Genomic DNA, 21,199 nt, shown 5'->3' with positions numbered 1-21,199 from the left:
CAGTCGTGTCTATTGGAAAGCATCCCTGCCCATGGCAGAGGGTTGGAACTAGATGATCCTTTCCAACCCTAACTATTCTATTATTCTGTGCTATGATTAGTGTTACAAGACTAAAAGGGAATATTAGAAAAAAGTGCAGAGTGAGGGATTACAGTTTTCAGTCGTCTTTGAAGGAAATCCTGCACTAGTTTTTTGTGACACAGACTGTTGATCCAAAAGCTTAGGGCAGCTCTTGGTGTTTGGAAGGGAGTTGCTTGGACTTACTGACATCTTTCACAGATAAGAAGCTGTGAGGATTGAATGACTGACAAGTTACACTTTTTGCTGCTTCCTCTTCCTTGATGAGAGCTGGTTCTGCCGAAGATGATTGCATCCAAGTTCTTTTCGGGGCTGCTTAGGAAGTTGGTATGTGTTTTGTGGTTTTGTTTGGTGATCCTTTTTTTTTTTTTCCCCCTTTGTGTGTTGTTTTTTGGGGTTTTATTTTTTTGGGGGGGAGGGTAAAGGGGAGTTGGTTGTGGGGGGTTTTTTTGGGGGGTGAGGGTAGTGTAGTGTTCTGCATAGACAATGGCTAGTGCATAGATGTATTCTTGATTAGACCAGTTAGGTCTAATGGGATATGTGAAATATTGTGTTCTTTAGTAAGTGAAAGCTGCTGCATTTACTTTTTGTGTCCAGCTGAACTGTGTCTTTCTAACTTACTGGGTTATTTTTGAAAGAGGGTAGTGTAAAGGGATGGCACTTAGGCAACTGTAACTTTGAATTTCTTTGAAAGTGGATGAGTGCCTCATTTTCAGTTAACTATATCTGAAGAAATTTAATTACAAGAAAGAGCTTAAAAATACTAATTCTTAGCCATACAAGATACCATTGAGCTTCACACTGTTCTCCCCTGCTTCATATACAGAACCAAGCTTGAGCCTGTCAGTGCTGCTGTTCTCCATCCATTTGGATTATTTTTTTCTATACAATTTTTGTATACTTTACTATGCCCCAGATAGCCACTCCTAATTCTTTTTGTCACTTCTCACCTTTGCACTCTCATTCTTAAAACCAAAAGCATACATACTGTACCCAATACACTTTCTCACATTGTTTGCTCAGGATGTATTTCAGTCTGTATGTGCAGATTAGGAGGTGGTTCTTAATTATCCGTAGCCTTTACTCATTCTTAACTTTCATTTTGAGCTCTGGAAACTCATGGAAAACAGAAATGATTTTTTTCCTTAATGTAACTTCAGTGGTTTTAATTTTTAAAATTTTATTATAGCATGCAGCTCAAGCAAGCCCCTAAAGCTTGGAAATTCCTTTGTACACCAAGTATATTTCACAGATGGTGGAACAAATGTCTGTCTTACTTTGCATTCGTGTCCTTGGCTGTCACCTTCTACAAAGTTTTGAATTTGCTCCTCTTTATGTCTTGTGATACCTACTGAATCTTGTTCTAGCTTGTCTGGAGGCCCTTGTAAGTTGCCTAGCTGGCTTCTGCCAAGCAAAATAGCTGACAACAAGAGTTCTGTGTGCTTCCTCCTTGGTCTTCCTGCTCTGCCCAGTCCCTGACACTTTGTGCAACACTATCACAGATGCTGTCCCTTAACCCTTTATTCTGGTAACCATGCTTTATTAAAACTTGTTAAGAGGCTCAATATAGTCCATTTCTTGCCTGTTGTCTGATGACTGAGAAAACTCCCTGTATCACTTTAAGGGACATTTTTCTTCTGTGGATTTATACTTGCATGAAGGAGCTCTTTCAAAGTAAAACACAATGCCTTTTTTTTCCAGATAATTCTTTAAAGGATTAAGTAATGTCCTGAGGAGATTAGCCTTGAATGATGTCTGAATATAGGGTTATAGGCTCTTAGTAATCCTCTGAGTGAACGCAGAGTGCTCCTCAGAAATTCCTAACCTTTTAAGATGCCGTTTGCTAATGAATGTTTTCTGCTTTCCAGGTGAGAACAAATTTTATGAGCTTTCTAACATACTTCCTAAGTATACAGCAGTCATAAATATTATTTGTTCTGTTCCAGTATTTTCCAGAGAGACACTAGTTACTCGGGACTGAATGTTTGGTAGCTCCCAAGTGTAGGATGGCTTTGAGGTATAAATGAGCAGGAAGGAATTCCAGCACTGATCTGGCTTCTGGGTGACATTATGCGAATTGGTGATAACTAAGCATCATGGTTGTTCAGTTCAGGTGAACACCTTTGTTCCAAAATGTCACTTCTTGAACAAAGTAGAGAGGTTTCTTGGAGATTTTTCTGTGGAGGGCTTCATTCTTTCAGCAGGTTTATTCATGATCAGTTTAAGGTGCTCGTTTGCACAGGTGTTAGTATATTTGATTAGCCTCTGTTTGTATCATCAGTCCATACAACTGACCAGATGCTGTGCAGTTCTTATTTACTTGTTCTGGTTTTGCCTGTTAGTGAAAATACTTTTCTTAATGAAACCAACTTCATTAAACAGAAGTTGGTTATTTATAACTAAACAGAATGTTTCTCTCTTCTAAAATGCTCTCAGCATATAGAATCTTAAAGACACTTCCCCCCCACCCCACGAGTCCACTATTCTATTTAGTCACTGCAGTTTTGCAAACTTTTGAATGCAAAAGCACTTTATTAATTTTTCCAGTGGAATCATGTTTTTAATGAGTAGAAAAATAGTTACCAGTAAATACATGGTATGAAAAAGTTTGTTTCCTTCCAGAATATTTGAATGAAGGCAAAATTGTAATCCATTTACTATGGATCACTTGACTAAATTCCTTGCAGGAATGGAAGCATGTTGAAAAAAGACTTTAAATTTTGGAATATACTCGCCATATGAAAATTTTCTAAATGTGTCTAGTTGGTTACTCAAATATTCTGTAGTGGAATTTCCAAATTACCACTTTTATGTTACCAGTCAGTGAATAGGAATTTTGTGTTTAATGCTTGGAAATGGAAGTGTAAGTCATGGATTTTTCCAAGGAAGGAATAAGCACACTGTAGGTATTTATTTTTCAGATGGCTGGCTGGAAAACTATCCCACATTGAATCTGTAAATAGCCCTTCTGTGATAGAGCATAGCTCTTTATATTCTGTTTGAACGTATGTAGGCTACATAATGCAAGCATGACTACAGCTCTTATATTTTAAGCTCCTGTCTAAAAAATAAATCTTGTAAGAGTCTATTCAGCGAAACAGCTACTTTCCTTCTTGGCAGTGCTTTTGGAATCTGTGTTGAAAAAAAATTCATCAGTGGGTTACTTGAATCTGTTTTTAATCCCTCAGTGGAGTAATTGTGGAGTGGATAGTTTCTGTATGTAGAGAAATCACTGAAGTCAGACTTGGCTTCATAGAGGCCTCGCTGACGTCCACAGGTGATGCACACTTCTGTGGTCAAAACTCTGGATGCCTTGGCATTATGGCTTTCTGTTGAAAGAACATACAGCTTCAGGGTACAGGCTGTAGCTTCAGACTTCAAATAAATTGTTTTAAATTGCATTAATTTGAGTAGGATTTCTTCTTTATTCTCCTTTTGAAATAATCGTGGTAGATGCAGTTAACCTTCTGAAAGTTTTGTTTCTTCTGTCATGTGAAAAGCTGTTGAATTAAGATCAAGAAAATTAGCAAGTTAACTGGCATTCATTGGAGCAAGTGTGGCTTGCTGTTCACATGTCTTTAGTAAGTAAAATTTTTAATTGAAGGGAGAAGAAGTAAGGTTGGAACTTCCAAGAATTATTGATTAAATGGTAAACAAAGTTGTCTCATGGGTTTTGGAGATCCTGTAAAGAAAGACTGATTGACTGTTCCAAACCATTCTCCACAATTTCTTTTATTCAGTGGAAAATGTTCCAAAGTTGGTGTAAAGGAATTAGACTGTAGGCAAGCCAGTATGCTACTTCAGCAAATGTCATCATAGTAATAATAGCTCTTGAAGATTTTGAATCAGCTGTACTTGCTCTGTGAGGGGGAGTAGTCCACAGAATGGAACCTGTGTGCCATGACTTTGGGTGTAAGAATATACCCAAATTCCCAGAAGTCTACCAGAGCACCAGGTCTACCAGGAGGGACCACCAAGACCACTGGTTTGAATAAAGGTAGCACCTTGCTGTTATGTTGGGGGAGTAAATAAAGTTCTTATTGCAATGTTGGCACAAACTGCCTTTTTTTTTACTGTCTTTAGTCTTGGGGAGTGTGTATCTGTTCTGGAGAAACTCCATGGCAGAATTTCAAGATCTTCCAATAGGAAAATACAGGTGGAGCTGAGGAGTGAATGTTATTGTATCCTTCCCTACTTACTGCTGTTCTGTTTAACTAGTCATGGTGAACTGATTTGATTTCCCAAATGTGTTCATGGAATATTCATTGCAGCTCAAAAGCTCTCGTTCTGTTTGAGTACAATTAGATAAGAATGACTGGGTTTTGGTTTCCACCATCAGATGTCTCTTACTTGCTTTGAAATTTTCGCTTAACATTACAGACATGTCATATTGCAATGCAGTCTGTGGAATGGAGGAGTAGAGGTAATGGTGTACGTCTTACAGGCTGCTGCTAGGAGCAGCATGCCACCAAAACACAGGTTGGTGGCATGCTCCTAGCAGCCTCCAAAATCGTCAGAATTGACAGCTAGCTTCAGATTTTTTTTTTTTTTTTTTTTTTTTTTTTTTTTGCATTAGAGGATTTTGGAACTCTATCTAACCAGCTGATCTGAAATACCTGTCAGAGATCCTTGATCACAGGTCTGGAAACCACTAAAATAATATCTTACTATTTCAGAACAAATTTGAAAGCAAACCCTTGGTTGCTTAAAGAAAAAGTCATTAGACTACTTAAATTCATTTATGTGAGGCTTTGCTATACAATGATTCATGGTTTATAATGGTAACTCTTGATTAGATGTTGAGTAGGGAATAAAGATAAGCTGACACAGATTTGTTCCTTCTACTTTTTCTCCTCTGTACTGACCTTTTATCATGATATCCTTCATTATCTAGAATGTACGAAATGAGATAAAAATAACTTGACTTTTTTGGTTTTTTGTTAGAGTAGTGTCAATGGATGTGGAAGTGTATTCAACCAAAAGTGTCACCTGCCTTTTAATCCTGCTCAGTGTGTTTGTCATAAAGCCAGAAAACCAAACAAATATATTTTTTCCCCCCAAGCAATATTTACGACTAGGATGCTGACATCAAGGTTTTACTATAACGTATTATATATATAATTTTAGAAGATGTAGTCTTTAGTACGTGAAGCTGGATCATAACCTTGCCCAGTCGTCTCAAAATTTAGTTTTTAAAGTCTCCTGGTTTGTAAAATACACTGTTGTCTTCATCACTACTTATATGTGTATATATCAAAACAGATCATAACTTACTGGCTTGGGGTTTTTAAATCATAAAACAAATTTAGGTTCAGTGTCCTGTTAACATTTTCCATTTATGTCTGGATGTTGCTTCTGGCTCCAGGGTGGAAGAAAGGGGTTTTAATACTGAAACATCTGGTGTTGGAGAACTTTGACCACACTGGCTTCAGTTTGATAGGGCTTGAATAAAATGCTGTCAGTTGTGGGACTGGATTGTGACACACTGCTGGGTTACTTCCTGGGGTCTCTTTTCCTCTTAGCATCAGAAAGATCTGGGGAACTTTGGTTACTATGTCTTCTACTACACCTTTCTTGTAAGCTGTCACAAGGTGATTGTCTTCCATTCCAAGAACTTTTATTCCTTGTCACTACTTGTTTCAGCTGCTGAAGATAGTTCTATTTACATCACTGTCAACATTTAAATATATCTAGGTTAACACTAAAGGCCCGTTTCTGAAATTTGGCCTTGTTCAGTCTTCAAACATGGCATATTTTATATATCGGTGTACAAGCCCAGCACCAATATTCCTCAATGCCCCTTAGCTTACCCTAGTGCATGGGTGATGTGCAGAGGCAGGATTGGAGTGCAGCACTCCAGCTGTGTAAGTGTCAGAATATGTATGACGTGCTTAAGGAATGCATGGATCACACTGTCAGTATGTGCCCTATCCCTTGGACCTCTCCCTCCACTGAATCCAACTTATAAATAACTTTACAGCTGTTTCTCTTTACAAAACGAAGTGTTCTTCATCTTCAGAAGGTGCCCCCTCACTCAAGAAATAATTATCTCAAGGGCTATTTTTCTTTTAGTAGCTGATGTGTGTAGCATGTCTCTTCTTTCTTTCTTAAATTGTTTCATCTTGCAAATCTACCTATCTGTTCATTACTGTCTAGATTTTTTCCCCACACTGGTATTCAAATAAATAACCTTGAAAAGGTCAGACTGCTGATGCTGATTTTTCCTAGTTATAGTGGTAGGAAGAATACATGTTTCCCTAGTTACACAGTGCTTATGAGATACTACTCTCTATCTTGGAGGGTAGGAACATTTTTTTAATAAATAACTTCCTTCAATTCTGCTGTAAATAGTTTACAGATGCTTTATTATAAAGTATACAAAAATGGCCTATTAACACATTTTGGTTTAAAAGCCCTTGTTCTTTTTTAGCTCATAATAAATATAGATGATCTTTGGAGAATTTTCCTCTTTCTCCTTTTTTAATCTCCACTCTGAGGGAAGGATTTATATAGATATCTATATTTATAGAAGCCTTCAACAAGTTTAAGTTAGAAGAATTGTTTAAGGATTTCCTGCCCTTCCCTTTCCATACTTAGCCTTTTCTAGTGTGGCATGTGCACCACTTCCGCTATGAGTTACAGACAATACTATTGTCCTCATTACCTTTTCTTTCCCTTTTCCGCCTTAAGTAGGAATAAATAATCAACACTGCAACTGTGTCCGGCCATGGGAACGATCTTGTTTATATTTGTCTTGGTCAAAGATTATCGTCTTGGTCTTTGGCTCTTTATTCTGTGCGTTTAGTTTTTTGTCTTGCAGCCCCCTCCACCTCCAACATGTAGTGGATTGGACTGTAATATTGCTGGACAGTCTTTTTCAGGTATTTTGATACACTTTTAAGAAGCATCTTCTTGCAGGTCATTTTGATTATTTGAAACCAAATTATCTCTCTGTGGTGGGAGTGGGAGAAATGTTTATGACTGACCTTGCAAGAAAATTATCCTTCCTTTTTTCAGTTCCCCTACCCAGTCACTGCAAAAAGACTTGGTGTTTCATGATATGTTCTTTCTACTGTTAAATATATTACCTGTAGATAATTTTGTAATTAAAACAAGTTAATGAATTTAAACAGAAACAAATACAGGAGAAATAGGTAGAGGTTTTTTTGAAAAGATTTGTTTGGTGGCATTTGTCCTTCTATAATTTTACGTACATAAAGGTATTTGAGTCTTGTATCTTAAGCATGTGTACCATCTTAAAGGTTCAGAATCTTCATAGCTTTTCTGGTTGCTTTTACATGTTTTGAAAAGTTGCTTTTTAGATCTGTAAGTACTGTCCAGAAGTTCAGAGTTTTACAGCCACTCGTAATTTTTTCAAATGGTTCCTCTATATGAAGCACTTGACCTGGCTTGATGTAGTACAGATGCTTAAATTTTATTAAAACTGCACAAATTTTTGTCTCTGTTTTTATGACTGGAAATTCGGTGGCTAAAATACTTCTAAGCATAAGTGGTCATGTGTTTGCTGTTCCCTATTATAAACAAAGTTAAAGAGAGGAGCTGATGATGACAGTCTTAACTCCATGCTTCATGCCCCTTTTTCCATTTTGTCATTGTGTAGGTGTTACCTTGATTTAATACACTGCACGTAGCTCTGTGTAATTTGGAAAACCAGTCTGTGTGTTTATATTGCTCTGCGTGATTATTGTAAATAAATTTGCAGATACTATTTGTGCAGTTATTTCATAACATTAAAGATTCTTTTTTTGCTTGTTAAAAAGGTGGTTTTTTGCAAATTATATCTCTGGTGATGTACTAACTTGATGTATATACTCATTTTGCTTGTAATATCTTTCTGATGATCTGATCAATGCATAGAGTATAAAATCAACGAGTATACAACCTTAGAAAAACTTTGTTTTACTAACCGCAAAGCAGAAGAAACTGTTCATTAATGTTTCAGTTGTATGATGATTCTGACTCCCTTCTCCCAGTGTTTCTGATCTGGGTTTGCCTGGCGTGGGAGAAATTTGCACGGCTCAGTTAAGGGTTGTGTTACTGCATGAGTAGGTGTATAACCGTTCCAGTATTCTGAATTAGATCTCAAGGTTGCCAGTCTCCCAATGCTCAGGCTATTGGAAGGATTTTTTTGGAGAAAAGTATACTCAAGTATGATTAGTCAGCCAGTTAATTTTACTTCATAACAAATCCTGTCAGACCTACACAAAGAAAGCATGTTCTGGGAAGTCGATTCATTTTTTGCCTAGTAAAGTGAGCCTAAGAATTGTACAGACATCTTAAGGCAAGTGTCTTAAGTCACTGCCCTCACTCCTGGTTCTTTAGTTGAGCCAGCCAGCACTGGTGTGACTTCTTTTGCTCACCAAGTAAGTTTCAAAACAAAACAAATCCCACAACACAAACATCCACATAAAAATAACCAACTTCTTGAATCACAAGGGCAGGGAAAAGAAGATTTTTTTTTTTTTTTTTTTCATGATGGAGAATGCCCCTGTTCCTTGATGGCAGTGTTAGTTTGCTGAGCACACTTAAAGGCAGTAAAGAAAAATACACAGTTGAGGATGTGCTCATTAGCCCTTCATGTGTTAAACTTGCTTACCTTTTCAGTGGGTCTGAGTTCTAGGGATTTTTTGTTTTTACCTGAATGCATGCTGAGCCCATGCTTTAGATGAGTGTTAAATTCTATAAAGGAGCATTTGTTATTTTTTCCTATTCTCCTTCAGTATGCCTGTCCCATGCAGACACATAGTATGTGCTGACAGAGCAGCACAGGTTAGAAGGTTGTCTGAATTCAGGTGGATGCTGGCACAGAGCAGAGCTTACTGACCCTAGACGTGCATGGATAGCTCTGGAAGCTGTTTATACTTTACTGTCTGCCCCTCCCTCTCCCAAGCACTAGGAAAATGAAACCAGTGAGTATGATTATTCATTCTGGATAACTTCAAGATCTTCAAGATGTTTATCCCTGTCATAAGGATGGACTAAGGCAAGATAATTAACATGAAGACAGGAATAGAAACTATATGTTGATAGCAGAAGATCAGCCAGTATAGAGGTAGTACAGGGATTACGTAAAGAGTGCCCTCCAAGGGCAATTGTAAAAGTCTGCCAGGGATGAGAGAAATAAATGGACTACATTGTTCTGATTTATAGCTCAAAGGTTATCATTTTATTAGCTTACAGAATTACCAACACATTTATTTTCATGTTAATTTTCTTCCTCAGATTATTGGCTTTGCTAATGTAGTTATTGGCAATGAACAGTCATTTTTGTGACTTGCCTTTTTTCCTACTTCTGTGGTCTCATTTCCTCCTCTTCTGTGCCTTACCTATTTTACTGCATATGGAGATTAAATTATAGAACTATTTATGGCATTCAGTCATCTTGTGTTCCCACTGTTCTTTATGCTCATTTGTATCCTTGTTTTTCCTTTCACCCCCAGAAGTAATCAAAAAATGGTCACTGTTAAATTTCTCTGCCTGGGAAGTGCTACTAGTGGAGGATCTGTCTGGTGCTATTGATAATAGGGAGTACTTTAGGTCTGCATTGAGTATCTTGTCTGCAGTTTTCAGAACTCAACTTTTATAACTTAAGCCGTGGAAGTCACATACCTTTCAAGGGAAAGGTGAAACCCGAAAAAAGCAGGGCTGACCATGTTGTCACATCACATTATTCTTGCCTGTTTGGTTTCCCTGATTCTCGTTGCCCAAAGTACAGCAGCATCCCATTGCACTGATGAACTTTGTGTTCTTTGGTATCAGATGTTATTTGATATGTAGATGATAGCATGTATCTTGAAGCAGGTAATCTTGCCCTTGTTCTTTTTCTGTAGGTCACTAGGGAGTCTCAAAGAGAAGACAGAAAGCAGCAAACACTTTGAAGACAAGGGAGGAAAAAACTGTGCTCTGATTTGATAATCAGAACATCAAATCCAGGAGTTCTGATAGTCTTGTCATGTTCTTGTTCCAGACAGTTTGTTAGCATGTGGTTAGCAAATGTTACAGGACCTGAACACCTCAGGAGAAACATTGCAACACTGACAGGATTTTGTAATGGTGATTTTGTAACTTTGTCTCTTCATTTCTACAGTAGATCTTGGAGCTCTCAACACTGTGCTACTGCCTTAAATAACACTTCATTAAATGAAGCAGAGGTAGTGAGATATTTTTCTTTTGAGAAAGTAAGTCTTTTTCTTGTTTTGGTTGGTTTTGCCTTTTTTTTTTTTTTTTTTTTTTTTTTTAAATAATTCAAGGTAGTTTATTTAATCCACTAATTGAGACATTGAAGACTGCATTTTTGTTCTAATCAAGAATAGCACTAAGGATATTATACCAATTCAAAGGGATTTCTGTCCTCCCCCTCCTCCCCCCCGAATACTAATTCTTAATTTATGCCGTGTTGTGGAGTAGTGTGCAAACATCTTTTTTTTTTTTTTTTTTTTTTTTTGCTTGAATTGTTCCTTTAAGAGTGACTGGTGATACAACCTTACCAAAAATATTAATGGTAAAATACAACAGATTAGGACTGTTCTCTTTTCTTTGTCTTTTTAACTAGGCAAAGTGAAGACCTAGCATGTATCAACAGAAGACTCAGTGTTTATTTTACATCCAGAGAACACTGTGAAAAACCATTCTATGACATGTTAAATGTTCTCAAAAATAAATGGTTTGTTTACAGCAATACAGCAGGCTACAGTCCTGGTTTAGATGACAGTTATAGCTGGAAGACTTGTAAAGTAATTTTCAGTGGGTCCCAGTAACATGTAGGTGGCTTTGAGGATAGCAATCAGAGGTATTTTTAATGTCTTTACTCTTTGTGTGGTCTGGGCATAAAAATCTAAGTCTAGAGTTTCAGAGGGATGCGAGTGCATGAGATCTACCTATCCCATGTTAAGCTGTGAAGTCCAAAATAGGGCTTTTGAAGACTTCTACAATCACTGAACTCCTAGGAAGCTTTGACACACTTAGCTGTATAAAGGTCTGCAGCTAGGTTGCCAAAGGCTTCAGCAGCTTGCAACTGCCTTCTGTGTAGGCCCTATGAGACTCTACAAAAGAAATACTCTTTCCACCTTTCACACAGAGATGATGCAGGCAGCTTGGTAGCCTCGGAGTATGCCAGATGACTGTGACTCAGTAGCAGGTTAAAGGGGGGACCTTCTTTACTTTCTTATCAGTAGCTATAGCATTCACCTAAGATGTGGAAAGCCTGTTTTCCTTTTGTGCTCAGGTGATTCATGGCCATATTTTCCACGTGAGCATCCTGACCACTGGTCTAGAGTCATGCTTGGTGCTTCCACTTCCGAAGTCTTTAAGACACTTGACGACCTAATTCCAGGGAAGGGCAGGATTCAAGACATACTCGGCATGATTTTCTGTGTGAGCTCAGGTTCACTGCTTGGCGTGATGGCTGTTTTTTAATCCTCAGGTATCTGTGTTTCTGGGTACAGGTCGTGGGCTTGGGAACTCAGACCTGTTCTCGCTGTATGTGTGCCCAGTCCAGACCTCGGCAGTGTCAAGGGGCTGGATAGCCACTGTATCCTATCTTCCTGGGAACTCAGGGTGAGGAAGGGAGCTGCTGTTTCTCCCTATCTTTTCTGTCCTTCAGGCACCCAGTATGTTAAGTGCTCCTGGAGCACTGGAGGTTTATTACCTGTTACTGTCTTTCAGAGTTGATTTTAATCTCACTGACAGCATCTACACCAGTTTTTCAGTTGTCCTTCCAAGCACCTTGTCTTTTCCTGAGCTGAGCTTATTTTTAAGGGCTTCTAAGAAAAGGTGCTAGGAAGTTGGTCTGAGTAGTCTTTCACACTAAGGTAGCTTTACAATAGCAGAGAGTTTGACTACTAAATGGGGAATTTTAGCCTGTGGCATAATAAGCATCCTTAACATTGAGCAAGTAAGTAGAGCCCCTGGAAGTAAAGGAGGCTATTCATGTGACTAGTTATACGTGATTAAATATTTATGAAATAAGGTTTTAAAATTACAACTGTCTGCAAGTATTTCATAAAACTATGCTTCTGTGAGAGCCTCATGTTATAGTAACATGAACTAAATGCGCTTATGATTTTTGACTTTATAATAAACTTTGATTTGAAGCTGCATAGGAGAGTTCCAAATAGCTTGTAAGAGCTTCAGTTTAAACTCAGTGGATTACTTCGAATGTTACTGAGTTTTTAAATGGTTCTTTATTTATTTTTATTTATTTTTTTTTTTTTTTAAGGCAAAAAAACCCACAAACTCCAAAACTCCCCCCACAAAAACCTGTCCTGTGCTACTTTGTGGAAAATGGTCTCAAGTTGGGATATACATAAACCAGAAAATGCCAGAAGTGTAGGTTTCATACCTCATACTGCTGTTGGTAGTTCAGGTTGTCTCTTAAAACCCTGCCAGCAGATTTCTGATGGTGGTCCTGGTTAAAGAAAAACAAACGAAATCCCCTAACAAAAAACCTCACCAGTGTATGAAGCTCAGAATGAGGTTTTAAATAAAGTGAGAATGGTAATTAGATCATATAGTTGCTTTGAAGAAAGCTTCAAAAGGACTTCTCACTGTAATGGGAGGAAAAAGTATTTTCCCAAATCAATTCCTCCTAATCTCTAAATATCAGTCTGTGTATTTTTCCACAAAATTACTAAAAGCTTTTGACCTGAGGGATTTGTTTTCCGTTCCAAAGTCTTGCAATTTTCCTCCTGGCTAATTACAGCCTATTACTCTAGACTTTGGTCCTTTAGCAGTAACATTTTCCATCTTAAGATGGGTTGTCCCATTCCAGTGAAGAGCATGTTGTCTGAGTGCTGAATGGAATTACTACCAGTGGAAACTATGCTGCAAGAGGCTCGGGAAAGCAGCTGCTGTGCAAACCTCAGCTGTTTTTTCCATCCTCCCGAGCACTGGTAATTAACATAGGGAAGCTGACTAATGTGCTGACGTCACCTCTTTCCAGTCGCAGCTTACATTTTGTTCCTGACTGCCTCAAAGCATGCAGGACTTTGTTCAGGAATTCGCTGTCACATACAGGATGCTCTGAAACCTTTCTTTTTCTTTTCCTTTTTTTTAGTTGAGGGGCTGGACTTGTTTCCCTTATAAACGCTGCCTGCAGGACCAACGGCTTCCTTAAGTCCTTGGCTTCTTGCGGAACAGCACGTATTGCTTTAGTGAAGCACAAAATGCATTTCAGAAATTTTAACTACAGTTTTAGTTCTCTGATTGCCTGTGTGGCAGATAGCGATGTCTTCAATCAAGCAGAAACAAGGGTATGTTTTATCTTTTGTGGTTTATTCCTGTGAACTACTGGACTACTGAAGCATGTAGCTGCTGTTTCAAATTGTCTGCAATACCTTGATACCTTTCTGACTTGTGAGAAAATTTGTTTGATGTAAGGGTTTTGGGTCTTAGAAGTCTGCAACAGTATGCTCTAATATGAATTACGAACTCTGGAAATTACTGTATCTTAAACTCTGTGGGTTTGAAAATGATCAGAAGTTTACCTCCAGACTTCCTTGACTGTCTCTATAGAGTACTATTCACTTGCATATGTGCTTTCAGCAAATGTTAAGATTATAATTCCAGTGGTAAGATGCACATAATTCATAGCACGCTTTATACTTTCCATGGGATTTTTTTTTAGCTGGTACTGTAGTTAAGAGCATAATGGTAAAACAACCAGAAGTCCTCTCAGGTTTATATTTATCTGATTAGAATTAATATAATGTAAGTAATCCAGTCCTAATACAGTGAATTTTTGACTGCTAAGATACCTCAAGGACAAAAATAATGTTTCTTTACTCTTATATTGCTAGCATGACATTTATGACCTCTAGAATAATGCATACATTTAAAAAACCCTATATATAGCATAAATCTTGCAGGTACTCTCTGAGTTTGTGTTGAATGGGAACTTTAAAATGTAATTTAGTGTGGGTTTTACTTACTTTTCATGGTTGCATCCAGCAACTCTCAGAGTACGGGAGGCTAACAGATACAGGCTTTGTGTGTGGAGGGTCCCTGTCTTGTTTCAGAGAAGCGCAAGTGTGGCTCAGCAAGAAGCAGGACAGTTCTGATACTTCAGAATGTCTTTGAAATGTAGTGGTTCTGTACGCAGCTGTGGCGAGTCTGAGAAGCAGAACTTTTCAGGAAAGAAGATGAAATTTTGAAGTAATCGCTGCCTTCTTATGTAATCTTTGCTGCTTTCCCCCTGCTAATTCAAAGTGTAATAGTAAAAAAAATGAGGCAGTGTGATTTTACATACTTGTATATTTTGCCCTTGTATTGATCTTCTAGTAAGCTTTTATGAAGAGAAAAAATGCCTGAAATCTGAGTGCTTGTTCTATTGTCATCACTAGGATAAGGCTTGTGTTCTCAGTGTGAGCCTGAAACACTTCGCAAAAGCATGGCAGCTCCTGCTTCTTTCTTGTCTTTTTGTCTGGCATTGTAAAGTAAGACTGGAAGCATTCTTCATATCAATGATATGAAAAATAGCCAAGTCGGGTTTGCATAGATGCCCTAGGAGCCCAAACCTGAAGTGCAAGATGGAAATGGCCAGCTGTTGGTAAAGGTGTTTCAGTCTTTTCATACAGATAGGACAGTAAAGTAACAGCTGCAGATCTATGAAGGTATGAGGTTTTGGTCCAGTTCCTACTCTTATCACACAGTCAAAACAAGGAATGTGTCAAAGGCCTTTCAGGAGCTGTATGGTTAGTCCTGAAGATTTTTTAGGAAAGATAGTGAGAGCTTTTTTAGAATTCAGTTCCAAAAATAAAAGAGGCTATTAGAGAGTTCAGTAATAGTATGTTAATTTTCTTAAATTAAAGTAGCAGCTACTAAAACAGGGGATGTTCATGAACTTTATTATGCATGCTGAGTCACTGAAGAAAATAACATTTACTTTGCAAATATGGTTGGGGTTTTTTTGTTGGTTTTTTTTTGGTGGGGGTTGTTTTTTGTTGGGTGGGGTTTTTTTGGGGGGGGTGGGTGGGCTTTTTGGTTTTTGTTTTTTTTTTCTCTATTAAAACTGTTGCGTTGGATCCATTGAAAATTGCATCCTTAGACAAAGGTGTGCTTGGCAGACTTTTTTTTTTATATTAATTTTGTAAGACAAGCATTTCTTTCAATATCTTACCAATACTATTATTTCTGTTGTGTCACTAAGTCAGAGTATCATATCTAACACTAATAATAATCCATTTTCAATTAAGAAGAAAAAAGCTGCTATATAGGAAACAAGCGATAGGTTAGACAAATATGTTGTAAAAAGAGAGAAGAAAACTAAATCTAATCTGTTACAAATAGATCAATATTCAAGAGTGGTAGTATGCCCCTACTAGTAACTGCAATTTACTTCTGTATTTCTTTAAAGAAAGTGTAGTGTCTTGCCTGGTAACTTTCTTCTCTGGTCCTTTCTTTTCAGGCCAAATTTGAATCACTCTTTAGAACATTCGACAGAGATATCACCTTTCAGTATTTTAAGAGCTTCAAAAGAGTACGAATAAATTTCAGTAACCCTTTATCTGCAGCAGATGCTAGAATCCAGTTGCACAAGACGGAGTTCCTTGGAAAGGAAATAAAACTGTATTTTGCTCAGGTAAGTCTTGATGTGATTATCCTTACAAGGTAGTAAAGTATAACTTAAGAATGATAAGCTTCCACAGGTCTTCAGTCATGCTAATGAACACTTCATTTTTTTCAGTTTGATTAGAGAATCACGGGTTATTCCAAAGCTACAAGTATTTGTAGGTGTTGTATACTTTGCATTTATGTCTCCCTCTGTACTGTTTTGATAATCTTGGGGAAAGGGAGTAGGTGACAGTAATCAACATAATTGAAGGAGTTAATGGGGTGGGGGAAGCCAAGTAGCTCTGCCAGCAGTACACACACATGCGTGCTCAAGTAGTATCTGAGGGAATCCAAAGTGCAGAGCTGCAGATTCAGGACTCTACCTGGTGATCCTGCTGTCACTGCTGCAAATCATTTGTTTAGCGCACGTCTGTACTTGGAGATCACCATCAGTGCAGCTCTATAGCTGGCTAGGGTCTGCTGCTAAAGAGGTGGGACTCTCAGGTTCTGGTAGTCTGGGTGCTTTTTGGTAGCTGCTGTGTATTTTTCTCCACAAATTAAATGGGAAAATTAATCTACGTGTGTCTGTTTCAGATGTCCCTAGGGACAGTCCTGAAGGAGCAAGTTTATTTATATACCTTCTAGAATTCTCACCACTCTCACTTGTGGTAATGAGTTTCAACACCATTTGTCATTAGGCCTTAAAGCCCATATCCAGCTTCCTCCTACTTCAGTATTTTAAGGGCAGATATTTTCTGATTAAATTCTTGTAAAAATCCATGATGAGATGTGCATAATTCATTGCATGTTTCATCAGAGTTAATGAATGTGGTGGCTTGTCTGTATATTGTGTACTGAGTCTTTCATATAGCTCTCTTCAATAATATAGTTACATGCTGCCACCTTGAGTGCCTATTACAGCATAACATCTATCCAAACCTTGAAACTCCTCATGACTGATAGATTCATTGAAAATAGTGAAACAGCGTTGGCTTCTATGCTTTTTCCAGACTTTGCACATTGGAAGCTCACATTTGGCGCCACCGAATCCAGACAAACAGTTTTTGATTTCACCTCCTGCCTCTCCACCTGTTGGCTGGAAGCAAGTGGAAGACGCTACACCAGTCATTAACTATGACCTTTTATATGCTATCTCCAAGTTAGGACCAGGTAAGGAGGAGTAGAAACACTAGAATTTTGTTTGAGTAAAACACCTTTTAAACTGTGTGAATTTCTAGAACTTTTCAAATCAATTACTATCAACTAAGTAAACTTGTGATATCAGAAAAAAAGTATTAGTAAAAGGTAGTTTCTTACACACATAGTAATTAAAAGTTTCCTTTTAAGTTTTAGCAGTACCAGAAAGATGTCAGTAGGCCCTAAATACTTAAGGGCTTACTAAGCAGTAAAAGTTGGTCCTGTTCCCCCTGAAAGCTCTGTTATTGACATGCCCTGCAGTAAGCTCGTTGACAGATCTGTGATCCCTTTTCCCATGAGATTTTTCATATATATTGTGAATGTTGAGTTCTATAAGCTCTGCCTCTTGACTGTGATATTCATTGGAACTTGTTGTTAATGACTTGGTACCAAGGAACAAGTAGGGGTTACTCTAGCACAATGGCTTGTGTGTTTCTGAAGAACTGGAGGCAAGAGCCTTTTCCTCTATGGAGCTGCTTGTTGCACCAGTTCCTCTTCACAAAGTTCTCAGGGAAATGGCAGAGACCACTCCAGAGCCTTGACACACTAGAGTGTGCTGCTTGCCACAGGTGTTACTGTAGTGGTCTTAATGGAGACTGTTCTTTCCACTGAGAGGTTGTGAGTATAAAGTAACAAGGAAAAAAAATTCAGGGGAGCTGATCAGGAAATTGGTGAAAGGAAATAGTTTGCCATTTTCCTGACATAATGTATGATTAAAATTATTTAACACCTGGTTAGACTTAAAAGCAATTCTTTTTATTATGGAAAAATCAGACTGCAGATCAGTGGTCAATACAATTTGTATCATAGCACTTCTACACACTGGCTGTATTATATCTGAGTGTTTGACATGACATATTCATGAAGCCTGCTGACTAGCTCTGCTCCTCCACAGAATGCCAGAACAGTGTTAGAGCAGCTCTGTGTGAAGTGGGAAGAACTGTATCCAGCTTTCTTAAACTGAAAGCTTTTTTAGGGAAGGAAGATCCTGTGGTTTTGCTATCATTCAGGAAGAAAAAAGTCTTCCTGAATGTGGTACAATTGATAGGTAATGTTGTACACTTTAAAATTACAAAAACTCACCAAGAAGACTATAAATTGCTCATGTAGAATGCTTTCTTGAATACCTAGGGTAATATACGTAAACTTGCTTTCAAGCAAGCAGCTGAGCTATGTTGCTTTGAAAACAGAACCAAAATACTTTGGGATGGTAAATGTAACTATTGGCAGTGTGCCTGCCTGCACTATCTGGTGCCTTGTGGCATCAGATTGTTGTCAGTGTATTACTTATGCATTTTTATGTATTCATCTTCTCTGCATAATTTCTATCATACCTTTCTACAGAATGGATGCTTTTTAACAAGTTTTGCTAATATTTTAACTTTCAGGAGAGAAGTACGAGCTACATGCTGCAACTGACACTACTCCTAGTGTTGTCGTCCACGTATGTGAGAGTGACCAGGAAAACGATGTGGAAGAAGAAACAAAGAAACCCAAACCAAAAATTATTCAGACAAGAAGGCCAGATTATACTCCTACCCATTTCAGTTGAACTGCTGTTGTTTTTCCAAGCGTTGCAAGTAGACATATGCAAGGGAAAAATTTACTGTGGAAACAGCAGGTCACAGGTTTGGTGGCAACAGCAGCAGTTACAATAGGAGAAATTCCAATACAAGTTTGCTCAGAAAAAATATAGGAAGTTTCATCCTTACTCTTGATGCTGCAGGTTGATGGATGTCATGAGTGTATTCCCAGATCACTGGGAACAAAAGATAGGCAGAAGAAGACATTTTGAGACATAACAGGACAAACTACGTTTATTTTTTTGGGGGGGTGCTATAAGCTGTTCCATTATAAAGCAACTGGGGGAAGCTTTCTTTGTTCTGACTCGCAAAAATCCTCCAACTAGGCTAGTCATTGTGTGGAGTACATAGCGGTAACAGAGCTGGTTTTAAAGATTAAAGTATGGGAACTCTAAATCTTTTTCTTAAAATAGATTTTGTGCATGTGTATTCTTGGTCTTCTAAAGTAACTTTGCATTATTTTCTATAGTTTCTCACAAGTTTCTGGAAATCTGGGGAATTGTTTAAAGTATTTATTATCTCGGCATCCTGGAATTACTACTAGATGTGTATATACATATATATTTATATTCGTTTTTATTGGCACTCATTTTCCATCAGGCATAAGATTTCTTCAGCACCTTATTTTGGTGCTATGTAACTTGTGCTTTTAAAATTTTAACCTTTTAAATGCCTATATAGGGTTTTATCTGGCAAAGTAATGGAAAAAGTGCAATAGGAAAGTTGTTTAAACAAGTTAATTTTAAATTATTTAAGTTCAAATAATTTATATCTTCAGTAACATCTGTTTGGTAGCTTTGACTTTCTCATTTGGAAAAAAAGTACTTTTAAATGTATAAATAAAGCTAATGTTTCATATTCACAGCAATGTAACTTCTCAGTGAAAACCATGATATTGGAATGATGTGAACTCTACTCAGTATGTGAATCTGCATTGTTGTGAGCAAAGGTTTAACAGTGATAGAAAAATTGCACACAGTGTGTAGAACAGCAAAGAGAGATGGAGTGCCTTTTCCTCGTTCATTCCTGATGTGAACTGTTCTACAAGATGCACACTTGTACCTTTTTCTACTGGCTTTCTATGTCCATAAGTATAATCTTTCTTAGCTTTGCTTCCAGAATAAGCTGGTATTTAGAAATGTTTAATGCCAAGTAATGATGCATACTTAAGTAATGGGTATCTGTGGGAGAAGCTTTAGGGCTTTTTATATGTTAGTGTTAAAAGACAGAAGCCCATGGCATACAAGTTTAGAGGAAGAAAGAAGACAAAAGGGTATTTTACTACTTGGTTTTTTTAAATGGAGATCCTCACTTTGAAATAGATTTCAGGATTTTTATTTTATTTTTTTTTAAGAGATAGTAACTGACATCTGTGGGAAAATGTAACTTACAGTTTTAGAAAGGAGATGTTTGAAGCTTCTCAACATGTTTTTAGAAATCAAAGCATGGTTCTCTGTTGGTTTGCTTTTGCCTCAGTTGGTCTGAGAAGGAGTTTTGTAGCTGGGAAATCCATTCTGTGCCATTCGAAGCAAACATTGACTGAAATGCCCAGGTTCACACCTTGGTTTTTAAATAAATAATATATATTTTTTAAAAAATGTGTAATGAAACCATTCCAAGCTGTGGTGTGGTGTTACTGAAGGACTGTCCTAATACTAAGCAGAACAGAAATTGATATCCTGTGACTACAGAGAGCAGGAATATATTGAACTTCAGTAATACCTGCAGTATGATCTTGGTTTGATTGGTGTGTCCTGTAAACTGAAACAAACATTGGTACTTGGACCTAACTCAAGAGGCACTCTCTCCATGTTAACAGTGTTAAGAAGAGCTAATGCCATGTGTTGCTGGAGCCATGTTTTATGAACATGGGGGTGCATAAAGTTATTTTGTGTTCCTAAGGTGTAACAATCAGCTTGATACATGTACTGCTTGTCAACATGCAAAATAAATAAAACGGAGAGAAACTTTGTAGGTTTCCTACTACTGCCTTTAAACCTTTCCAAGATTTTTTCCATGTTTCTCAAACTACTGCTGGATTTAGTGTTTCACTTCGTTCAGTTTAAAATTGCTGGAATAACTCCTGTTCTGTCCTTTTTCTGTCTTTTCATGATTACCAATCAAAGCATTCGTTTTGCATTAGAAATCCAGGTAGTTACTGTTGCTTTGTAGTAATCCGAACAAAGCAGTGCTACCTTCCAATTAAAAAGAACACAATGTTAAATACCAGTGTTTGTTGTCATTTTAGTACACTGGCATCTGCCTAACAAGGTGGACACTAGAAACCATGGAAGTCTTGCAATGGTTACAGTATGTTTCCCATTCTGAAAATAGAACAACAGTTGTGAGACAGTAACTTGCCTGCATTTCTGGTTGTATATCCTGGGTTGTGCCACCTTCTGTTACCGTTACTACAGTGTGCTGCTTGCTTTTGCTGTTGTTTCTTGGGTTTATTTTGGTTTTTTCTAATGTTCAGATGAATGCTTAGTTGGTATTTTATACAGTTGTATAGTATGGGGCATATTTAAATTAAAAATATTTTGTTGTCTTCTTGTAAATGTTGTGGTATTTATGCATGAAACTAGTTGAAGATTTTTCACCAGAATCTGGATTTTAAACTTCCAAACACTTCTCATTTAAAAAAAAGGTAAGAATATTGTCCCAGATCACAGCCTTGCCAACCAGATAAGTTTATTTAGTGAAAAGGTTTCCAGCCCTCTGCTTACGAGTCTTTCATGATCTCAAGCAAAGTATGAGAATCAACTAATGAA

General features: G+C 37.6%; 1 protein-coding gene across 1 annotated transcript; it reads left to right on the top strand.

Moving 5' to 3' along the window:
- The first annotated feature begins 13,233 nt into the window (after window positions 1–13,233).
- RCAN1 (regulator of calcineurin 1) lies at window positions 13,234–18,679 on the top strand. Its single transcript, XM_010014455.1, has 4 exons — window positions 13,234–13,349; window positions 15,503–15,676; window positions 16,659–16,818; window positions 18,234–18,679. The coding sequence occupies exons 1-4, from the start codon at window positions 13,263–13,265 to the stop codon at window positions 18,395–18,397; spliced, it is 585 nt and encodes a 194-aa protein (XP_010012757.1). The 5' UTR covers window positions 13,234–13,262; the 3' UTR covers window positions 18,398–18,679.
- Window positions 18,680–21,199: the final 2,520 nt, after the last annotated feature.

This window comes from Nestor notabilis, unplaced genomic scaffold (genome assembly GCF_000696875.1).
Source record: "Nestor notabilis isolate BGI_N333 unplaced genomic scaffold, ASM69687v1 scaffold12295, whole genome shotgun sequence".
Taxonomy (NCBI): domain Eukaryota; kingdom Metazoa; phylum Chordata; class Aves; order Psittaciformes; family Psittacidae; genus Nestor; species Nestor notabilis.
Note: the sequence above shows the minus strand (reverse complement) of the source record. Positions and strands in the feature narration are given on the sequence as shown.

Bases quoted from the DNA above. Each gene is read 5' to 3' on its own strand.
- RCAN1 (XM_010014455.1), top strand. From the start codon at position 13,263: ATGCATTTCAGAAATTTTAACTACAGTTTTAGTTCTCTGATTGCCTGT. The intron at 13,350-15,502 runs GTATGTTTTATC...CTTTCTTTTCAG, and splicing joins TCAATCAAGCAGAAACAAGG to GCCAAATTTGAATCACTCTT. The intron at 15,677-16,658 runs GTAAGTCTTGAT...TGCTTTTTCCAG, and splicing joins TAAAACTGTATTTTGCTCAG to ACTTTGCACATTGGAAGCTC.